The sequence below is a fragment of the Carlito syrichta genome, unplaced genomic scaffold (genome assembly GCF_000164805.1).
Source record: "Carlito syrichta isolate Samal-C Ts95f unplaced genomic scaffold, Tarsius_syrichta-2.0.1 Scaffold145297, whole genome shotgun sequence".
Taxonomy (NCBI): Eukaryota; Metazoa; Chordata; class Mammalia; order Primates; family Tarsiidae; genus Carlito; species Carlito syrichta.
The window spans coordinates 313,555-324,236 of NW_007089393.1; the positions used below are offsets into that span (position 1 = coordinate 313,555).

The window sequence follows — 10,682 nt, forward strand, 5'->3', positions numbered from 1 at the left end:
AGTCTGGGCGACAGAGTGAGACTCCAACTCAAAAATAAATAAATAAATAAATAAATAACTGAAATCAGGGGACAAAAATAGAAAAGACTGACTACCATTTCATAAACTCTCAATAGAATGTCAATTACTTGAAGTTTTTCAATAATAAAACACTACCATATTGAATCTTTACTGAATTTTATGTACTGCTGACTGAGGTAAAAGGCAAAATGAAAAATATTTTACCAAGAACAAATACTTACTTTGTGCAGTAGTGTTGTAGCATTCTCCCTGATAAACTTGGTGGCTTTTTCTTTCAATTCCATAATAACATGCCTTGAATTAACTAATGTGGTCTCTCCAAATAACTTTTAGAAAAGAACAAAAGAATCTTTAGGTCCACTTCCATGCATCATCCTGAAAACTTTTCTCAAATAATAAGGAACTTTGAAAATTCACCATTTTATGCAAAAAGTATTAGCATTTAATCTACAGTGAGAAAAAGCTGAGTTGACTGACTGGAAAGGAGCAAAAAGGAACTTTTTAAAACACCCAATTTCTTCATTCTGGTGTGACAAGGTGAATACATTCACTGATACACTTAAAACAAGTGCCTTTAATTTTGAAAGCTATACTTCAATAAAGTTGATTTTAAAAAGAAGGAATCAGAGCCGGGCTCGGTGGCGCAGCCTGTAATCCCGCACATTTGGGAGGCTGAGGTGAGTGGATTGCTTGAGCCCGCGGGTTCGAGACCCGCCTGGGCAGCGAGACCTCATCTCTACAATAAATCAAAAAATCAGCGGGACGTGGTAGCGCATGCCTGTAATTCCGGCTACTTGGAAGGCTGAGGCGGAAGGATCGCCGGAGCCCAGCAAGTCGAGGCTGCGGTGGCCGGGAGCGGCCACTGCACTCCAGTCTGGGCGACAGAGTGAGACTCCAACTCAAAAAAAAAAAAAAGAAGGAATAAGCATTTAAAATATATCAACAGAGTAGTAGAAATAAAGACAATTCCCTCTGACACCCAAATTTATAAGCAAGTTATCAGCAGGCAGTTTGTCTTCTAGAATCTCTTTAATGATGCTGTCAGGAAATAATTATAATAATTTGGACAAGTGGGTGACAACAAAATAAACAGCAGACAGATATTTTTGACCCAATATGGTATAGTCAAAACTCCACTGAGCTGGGAGTATTAAGACCACTACAATCCAAAATCTCAGGTCACTTATTTGACCTCCCTGAATCTGAGTTTTCACATAGGCAAAATGAAGGCTCTCAGGGTTGTTGTAAAGAGTGAGCATAAAAACATGTGCAAAGCAACTTGAACTACACCAGATTCTTAGTAAATGCTCCACAAATGTTTCTTAAATCTGACAAATTATCAATTTCCTTGCTGCAGAGCCACATAGGAAAATGTGGACTCCAAATTCCTTTTTTTGGCAGTGCTTTTGCATCTGCAATCACCCAAAGTCAAAGCATTTGTTCTTGAAGCTATACCTCTTCACTCAAACTGGCACTCATGATGTTTGACACAGAGTGCTGAAGACAGGTACCAAATGAACCAACTATAAATCTTAGGGCCAGTTCCCACTGGCTACATTCCTGAAGATTCTGAAGCAGGGCAGAGATGGAATTGATAACAGGTAAAATAAGGCCGTCTCCTGTGGAATGATAAGATAACTTCATCTGAGTAAAAGGATTTTTATAAACAAAGAAAAGATCACATTATTGAAAATTAATTGTTTAAAGGGACAGACTACTTCTTCAATGAAGGTAACAGTCATAGAATCTGTTCTCAAAGTTAGTTAATGAGAGTTAAAATGAAGCTTGATTTAAACCAGAAAATAACTAGGTATACTAGATAATGAGGTATTTTGATTATAACATGTTCATTTTAATTGAGATGTTTAAACCATTAGCTGATGAAAACCATCTCTCCATTTAGAAGACTAAACTTTATGAACAATTCATAGAAGTTAACAATATAAGCGAAATCACAAAATCTACTGAACTTCTGGATGAATAACAATGTAAGAGTAATACTTACATAATTACATTAAGGACATTAAGTCAGATTCATGAGATGTCACTTCATCACCCAGGCTAGAGTATAGTAGCATGATCATACCTCACTGCACCCTACCTCCTGGGGTTCAGCAATCTTCCCACCTCAGCCTCCTAAGTAGCTGGGATTACAGGTGTGAGCCAAAACTCCCTGTAACTGTGTATTTACAAAATCTTAATACAATGCTATACGTTTCTGATGTCAAATACCTTCACTAATGGAACAATATGGCAAACTTGCAGACTCCAAGGGATGTCTCTTGTTTTCTACAAAAGAGAACAAATTAAATAGATGGTTACTCTAAAAGCCCAGACTTTGCCACTATGCATACAACCATGTAACTAAACAGCATTTGTACCCCTTAAATCTATACACATAAGTAAATAAATAAAACTAAAAAACTCTCTTATAAAGCACATATACTCAGATATTTAAATATGGTGCTATTATCAAATAATGTTCTTAAAATATACTCACAGAGAAATGCAGACAGGAGTACAACTTGATAAATGTCCACAAACTGAATGTAGCAGCATCCAGATCAAGAACCAGAACGTTACCAGTACTCCAGTTGTCCCCTCTTGTCCCTTTCTCATCCCTAGTGGTAACTACTACCCTGACTCCCAACGGCATAGGCTCAGTCTTAGCCCGTTTTTGTACTTTATGTAAATGAGAATAGTATGCATTTTTAGGTATCTGGTTTCTTTTGCTTAGTATTATGCTTGTAAGATTCATATATACTATTGTGTGTAGTTCTAGTTCCAAATCTCTATTGTTAAAGTTTGCATAAAGCAGAAATACAGAATAATGACACTAAGATTTACCTTCTTATGTAGCAAATCCGCACATGTACCTCATAACTTAAAATAAATTTTAAAAATAAGAATCAAAAACAAAAAAAATTTACCAACTAGAGGCACAAGGGATGAAATCAGTTCATAAGTAACTGGAAGCACCATCCGTGACTCAAGAACAATTCCGTCTTCACTGAAGAAGTCATTGTAAGACCACTCCTCATATGGATCTTTATGAGTTCCGAAAGAAGTCTGAATACCAAATCAAACAGAAAAGACAAAACACGTGTACTTACTTCATCTTCACCAAGCAAAATCCAGAATCAGATATATTAAGCCCAAAAGCTTTGATGGTCAAATGCAACTATGTACTATGTTTCTTCTGATCTATGGCTTTTTAAAAAATGTCATTTTTAATTATACTCTAACAAAAGGACAACATCCAGAGAGGCCTTGTTTGAGGATCAATGTTTCAAAAGATAATGCAAATTAAAGCCAGTAACTGTAACTATGAAACAGAAGTGACATTATGCCCTTGAGTAGTTTTCCAGTCTAGAATAAGAAAATAGAAGAGAGAGATTCAGTATTTTTGTAAACTGTGCAGGTGATTTAAAAATGAAGCATAGGCTGGGTGCAGTGGCTCAGTCTGTAATCCTAGCACTTTGGGAGGCCAATAAAAGAGGATTGCCTGAGTTCAGGAGTTTGAGACCAGGCTGGGCAACTTGGTGAGACCTCGTCTCTACAATAAATCACAAAAATTAGCCGAGCATGGTGGCGTGCATCTGTAGTTCCAGCTACCTGGAAAGCTGAGGCGGAAGGATTGCCCAAGCCCAGCAGGTTGAGGCTGCCACTGCACTCCAGCCCAGGTGACAACAGTGACACTCCAACTTCAAAAAAAGAGGAGCATAATGGGTTGCCCTGGGTCTTTGTTTAAGGAAAAAGAAAATCAAAAGTAATTTACTTTCATTAGAATTCCACAGTCATCCATCTGGCACTGTCTGGAAATTTCTACTGCCATTAAAGTGTATTTACACAGTTCTAATACATCTAGTAAAAAGTCTGAAAGAAAATAGAAAAAAAAATCATTAAAGTCATATTTCATATATTTGGAATAATAAGAATGTTTTCATTCAAAATTCTAAGGAAGGTCACAAAGTAGATAGAAAGGTCTCCATACAGCTTTTACTACACGAAATCATGCTGTTTAAACTTTTTCTTAAGCTTGGCTTGAAAGATCAGACATGAAAGGCAAGGAATTTCACAAGCTTAAGAAACTGAATGTCAATAATCAGAAGTGACGCTGTTAATATTTTGAAATATTTAAAAGAATAATCATGCCTGTCATCCCAGCACTCTGGGAAGCTGAGGTGGACTGCTTGAGCCCAGGAGTTTGAAATCACCCCAGACAACATAGTGAGACGTCGTCTATACAAAAAAGTTTAAAATTAGCAAGGCATGGTGGTGCACACCTGCAGTCCCAGCTACTCAGGAGGCTGAGGTGGGAGGAACACCTGAGCCCAGGAGGTTGAGAGTGCAGTAAGTTGTGATCATGCCACTGCACTCCAGCCTGGATGATAGAGTAAGAAACGAACTCAAAAAAAAAAAAAATCCCCAAAGAGAACTAATCCTAATCATTCTCTTTGTAAAATGGAGATATTATCTCTTCTCCAGTTACTGTAATATCCAATTCTAAAGAAGCAGCATTTGAGAGACAAGAATAATAAAATGAATCAGAGACTATAAAGCTATGTATATTATAAATCTTGTCACCTGGATTGCAGATAGTGGCAGCTTGGCATGCTAGATCATGTATCTTGGAAGGAAGATTCAGTCCCGCAGGTGATGTCATTGGAACATCATCAGCCAACATCTGACAAAGTTTCTGACACACCAGAAACAGCAACTTCCCAGTGTCAGCATTACAGTGATACTTAAACAAGTCCCTTTGGAAGAAAGGAAGTGTTGGCAGTTAGAATACTCATATTGCAAGTCAGTGCATGTGCCTTTCTTGGATTAATATATAACCACCATCATCAACACATACACATATTTTCATGAAAGAGATGCGGTATGACAATTAAGTTCATGAACTCGCCACCATGCGCTTACGTTGGCAGCATTGTACAAACAACTCAGTAAGGTTTCATGACCTTGGTATATGAGTGTCTCACAGCTGTGTTCATGTTGATGTGCAGCAGTGTCTTGCCAAGTGGTGTTCATTATTGTCATTACACGTTTTTGTGTGCCGTCACGAGAATGTCGGAGCTTGAATTAGAGAAACAAACATTAAATTTCTTGCTAAACTTGGCAAGAGTGGAAGGTTAAGGGGATAATGCCATGAAGAAAACGAGAATGTACGAATGGATTAAATGACTTTCTGAGGGGAGAGAAAGCATCACTGATGAAGTAAGGACAGCCAGTAATGAGTAGAACTGATAAAAAATATTGCAAAAATTCATTGAATAGTGTGTCAAAATCATCAGCTGACACTGTGAGAAGCATAGCAAACCAAATATACCTCGACAGAGAAACAGGAAAATCTTAACTGAAAATCTTGGCATGAGAAAGATGTGAGCAGAAATGGTCCCAGAGGAGCTCTTACATCACAACAATGCCCCAGCTCAAACTGCACTGTTTGTGAGAGAGATTTTAGCCAGTAAACATAACAATATTGGAACACCCTCTCTACTCATCTGATCTGGCCCACAATGACTTTTTTCTTTACCTGAAGATTCAGAAAATACTGAAAGGAAGACAGTTTGATGACATTCAGAACATCAAGGGTGGCTCTTCCAGAAAGAGTTCCAAAATTGCTTTTCACAGGTGGACTAGGCGCTGGTGTCAGTGCAGAGCTTCCCAAGGGGAGTACTTTGAAGGTGACCATGGTGATAATCAGCAATAAAGTATTGAGCATGTTTTCTAGGATGAGTTCGCGAACTTAATTGTCAGACCTTGTAGTACTATACTTTATTTCTCAAATTATTTGGGGCCAAGCATGGTGGCTCAAACCTGTAATCCCAGCACTTTGGGAGGCTGAAGAGAGAGGATTGCCTGAGTTCAGGGGTTCGAGAGCAGTCTGGGCAACTTGGTGAGATCTCATCTCTACAATAAATCAAAACATTAGCTGGACATGGTGGCGCACACCTGTAGTTTCAGCTACTTGAAAGGCTGAGGTGGAAAGACTGCCTGAGCCCAGCAGGTCAAGTCTGCGGTGACCATGAGCATGCCACTGCACTCTAGTCTAAACGAAAGAGTGAGAGACAACTAAAAAATTTTTAAAAGTATTTGGGATGCCACTAAATGTCAAAGTGCACATAACATAAATGTAGTGGTTACATTACCTAACTCTGCAGTATTTGTTACTGGTCTTTTATGCTACTACTTTCTGACACTGATATCTAAAACAGGCTCATAGGGTAAGAAACCAAGAATTGCTTCTGTGAAAAAGAGAGTTATCACTGGCCCTACCCTTATCACAGAAGAAAAATAAAAGTTACTTTCAGACAAGTTGTGCAATTTGGGATCTGGGAAAGTCACCTGCATTTTTTCAGTGCTGTTTCAACATTCCCATCTTTTAAGGCTCTCAAGGTCAGCTCTGCCTCCAGTTCTTGTTCAGACACATTCAGGGCCAGAGCTTGTCTGTGCAGCTTTGATTCCATGCTTGGGCTCTTCAGTTCTGCAGATGTGGCCTCTGGGGTGCTCCTGGGTTTGTATTTAGCCTGTGCAATTTCATGACGTTTAATATACTGCTCACGAAGATCTGCCACCAGGGAATGGTTGCTATAATCTTCAAATGAGAGAAAGACCTCAAAGTCTTCCTGTAGCAAAGGTAAGCAAGACAAAGACTCAAGTGTGTCTGTTGTTAAAAATAATCTTTTTTACACAACAGAATATTACGCAGTCGTAAAGAACAAAATCATGAACTTCACAGCAACCTGGATGGAGTTAGAGTTTATAATATTGAATTCTTTCACAGAAACAAAGATCTGAGTATCACATGTTCTCACTCATAAGTGGACCTTGAACAATTACCGTATTACTATAAGAAAAGGACTGAAAGTGGCGGGAAACTACAGGGATGAGGGTGGAGAGGTGGGACTGACAGTAGTTGATATCTGCCTGGGGAAGGGAAGGGCACACCATCAACAAGGGTATCTGCACAATGAATATTTGTATACCTAACATGGACTTGAACCCCACAATTCTAAAATTTAAAAAAAGTAATCTTTTTTTTTTTGAGTTGGAGTCTTACTCTGATGCCCAGGCTGGAGTGCAGTGGCATGCTTACTGCCAACGTAGCCTCAGCCTGCTGGACTCAGATGACCCCTCTGCTTCAGCCTTCCAAGTAGCTGGAACTACAGGCACTCGCCACCACACCCAACCAATTTTTTGGTTTACTGTAGAGATGAGGTCTCACCAAGTTGCCCAGGCTCGTCTCTAACCCCTGGGCTCAGGCAATCCTCTCACCCGGACCTCCCAAAGTGCTGGGATTATAGGCATGAGCCACTGCGCCTGGCCAATAATCATTATTTTTTTTAAACCTCCCTCAAAGAACATTCCCTCAAAAATTAGTAATTTAAGACTTTAGGCCAGGCACAATGGCTCGTGTCTATAATTCCAGCACTTTGGGAGGCTGAGGTAGGAGGACTGCTTGAACCCAGGAATTCAAGACTAGCCTAGGCAACACAGCAAGACTTCATCCCTACAAAAAATCAAAAAGTTAGCCAGGTGCAGTAGTATGTGCCTGTAGTCTCAGCTACTCGGGAGACTAAGGGACAAGGATTGCTTGAGACCAGGGGCTGGAGGCTATGATGAGCCAGCCTGGTTGACAAAGTGAGACTCTAACAAAAAAAAAAAGAGAGAATAATAATAAGATTTTATATTTCAAATTATAAAAGTAACAATATACATATTTTTTTAGTTGGAGTCTCACTCTGTCAGCCAGGCTGGAGTGCAGTGGCATACTGCTCACGGCCATCACAGCCTCGACCTGCTGGGCTCAGGCGATCCTTCTGCTTCAGTCTTCTGAGTAACTAGAACAACAGGTACATGTCACCACGCCTGGCTAATTGTTTTGTGATTTATTGTAGAAACAAGGTCTCACCAAGTTGCCCAGGGTGGTCTCAAACCCCTTGCTCAGGCAATCCTCTTGCCTCCGCCTCCCAAAGTGCTAGGATTACAGGCTAAGCCACTGCGCCCAGTCATAAGTAACAATTATAAAGTCTAGAAAATGGGAAACGATACTTTAACACAGGGTTTCTCAGTTTCAGTACCACTGACATTTTGGGCCAGATAGTTCTTTGTGGTATGAGCACTGAATATAAAGAGGGAGAAATTCAGTTTTGTTCTTTTCTATAACTCCTGGTTGGCTGCTAACTCTAGATGTAGAATTTATTTCTCACACCTAATAAAAAAATCCCACTGAAGCCTGGGGAAGGATACCAAGAAGTAGTGGGAATGAGTCAGATCCCCAGCTTTGATGCCATACTTTAGAGCAGGGCTTCTTAATCTAGGCAGTACTTTAGGTTATATAATTTGTTGCAAGAGGCTATCCTGTCATTATATTTAGCAGCATCCTTGACTTCTACCCACCAGATGCCAAGAGCACACTTCCCACACCAGTTGGTGATAATCAAAAATGGCTTCAGACTTAACAAATGTCCCCTGGGGTACATGCCATCAGCCCCAACTAAGACCAGCTTAGCCTAAGAAGCAGTGACCACTGTCTTGGTATTTCCCTTCAGTTTCTTTCATCAGCAGTCTATGGTTACAATGTATATTTTTAGTTATTACCTTTTCCAGTTAATATCATAAAACTTTCCCCTTTCCCTGTCATAAATATTATTATTATTATTTTGAGTTGGAGTCTCACTCTGTTGCCCAGACTGGAGTGCAGTGGCACACTCCCAGCCACTGCAGCCTCAACCTGCTGGGCTCCAGTGATACTTCCGCCTCAGCCTTCCAAGTAGCCGGAACTATAGGCACACATTACCATGCCTGGCTAATTTTTCGATCTATTGTAGAGATGGGTCCTCGCCAAGTTGCCTGGGTGGATCTCAAACCTGTGGGCTCAGGCAATCCACTCGCCTTGGCCTCCCAAAGTGTTGGAATTACAGGCTGAGCCACCAAACCCGGCCACGAATATTATTTTGACGGATGTGTAACACATAATCTACGGTGAAATCAATATTTGTAAAATGTGATGAAAATTTCAAACTGATGTTTTCCCCCAAGAAATATTAGTGAAATCTTACCCGAAAAGGAAGTATATATATATTTACAGAAGTAAACATGGGAACTCACTACTGATACTTACTACAGACAGGTTGCTGAAAACTTCATTCCTTATGTCACAGCACCTCTTTTTTTTTTTTTTAGTCGGAGTCTTACTCCATCACCCAGGCTGGAGTGCAATGGCACACTCACGGCCACCACAGCCTCAACCTGCTGGACTCAGGCAATTCTTCTGCTGCCACAGCCTTCCAAGTAGCTGGAACTATAGGCATGTACCACCACACCCGGCTAGTTTTTTGATTTATTGCAGAGATGAGGTCTTGCCAAGTTGCCCAGGCTAGTCTTGAACCCATGGGCTTAGGCAATCCTCTCACCTTGGCCACCCAAAGTTCTAGGATTACAGGCGTGAGCCACCGTGGTTTTTTGTTAGAAACCACACACATTTCTTTGCTTGGTTGGCCATAGAATATCTCTGGAAAGGTATACAAGAAAGTGGCTGCATCTATTGATGGAAACTGGATAGCCAGTGTCAGGATAGGAGAAAGATTTATTTTTTTACTGTATACTATTTTAAATCTTTTTTGTTGTTAAATAATTCTTTATTATTCGTAATATAATGTACAAAGTTAATTTTGATAAGTATATTTATCTTTTACTGTGGTAAAATATAACAAAATTTTATATTATAAACATTTTTCTTTTAAGTTTTTTGAATTATATAGCATGTGTATGTATAATTTATTCAAAACTAAATGAAATATGAGTGACTAAATGTTAATCCACCAAAGGGTTTCTTTTCTTTCAATGTATATCTTTTCCCATAAGGTTGCAATTTCTGTGTATAGTCAATAAATTTTATGAGTTTTATAGGATTTTTTTGGTCTTTATATATTTTTATTTTTATTTTTTTTTGAGTTGGGGTCTATGTTACCCAGGCTGGAGGGCAGTGGTGTAATCATGGTTCCCCATAACCATGACCTCCTGGGCTCAGGTGATCCTTTCACCTCAGCCTCTCATGTAGCTGGAAATACAGGTGGCAAATTTTTCTCATTTTTTTGTAGAAACAAAGTCTTCAAGTGATCCTCCTGCTTTGGCCTCCCAAAGTGCTGGAATTATAGGCATGAGCCGTCACACCTTTTCTTTTCTTTTCTTTTTTTTTTTTGAGTCAAGATTTCATTCTATCATCCAGGCTAGAATGCAACAGTTACAAACATGACTCACCACAGCCTCAAACTCCTGGGCTCAGGTGATCATCCTGCCTCAGCCTCACAAGTAGCTGGGACTATAGGCATGTACCACCATGCCTGACTAATTTTTCTTTTTTCTTTTTTGTAGAAATGAGGTCTCACTTTGTTGCCCAGGCTGGTCTCAAACTCCCAGGTTCAAGCAATCCTCCATCCTTGGCCTTCCAAAGTGCTGGGATTACAAGCGTGAGCCAACACACCCAGTCATATTTTTTATTTTCAATAACTTATTTTCAATGTTTAACCCTAATGAAACAATATTGAACGGAATAAGAAGGGTGTTGAAATCAAACAGTCTGAGCTGGGCTCGGTGGCTCAGCCTGTAATCCCGTGCTTTTGGGAGGCTGAGGTGAGTGGATTGCCTGA

At 39.7% G+C, this 10,682-nt stretch overlaps 1 protein-coding gene across 1 annotated transcript in view; it reads right to left on the reverse strand.

The window, feature by feature from the left end:
• Positions 1–10,682, reverse strand: part of KNTC1 (kinetochore associated 1) — a 102,679-nt gene that overhangs the window by 41,753 nt on the left and 50,244 nt on the right. The window contains exons 33-39 of the mRNA XM_008050409.2: positions 6,376–6,656; positions 4,609–4,781; positions 3,800–3,897; positions 2,952–3,090; positions 2,254–2,310; positions 1,477–1,640; positions 243–347 (exon numbers count right to left, since the gene is read on the reverse strand). Of these exons, the coding sequence (XP_008048600.1) occupies positions 243–347; positions 1,477–1,640; positions 2,254–2,310; positions 2,952–3,090; positions 3,800–3,897; positions 4,609–4,781; positions 6,376–6,656 (1,017 nt within the window). The remainder of the gene's footprint in view (positions 1–242; positions 348–1,476; positions 1,641–2,253; positions 2,311–2,951; positions 3,091–3,799; positions 3,898–4,608; positions 4,782–6,375; positions 6,657–10,682) is intronic.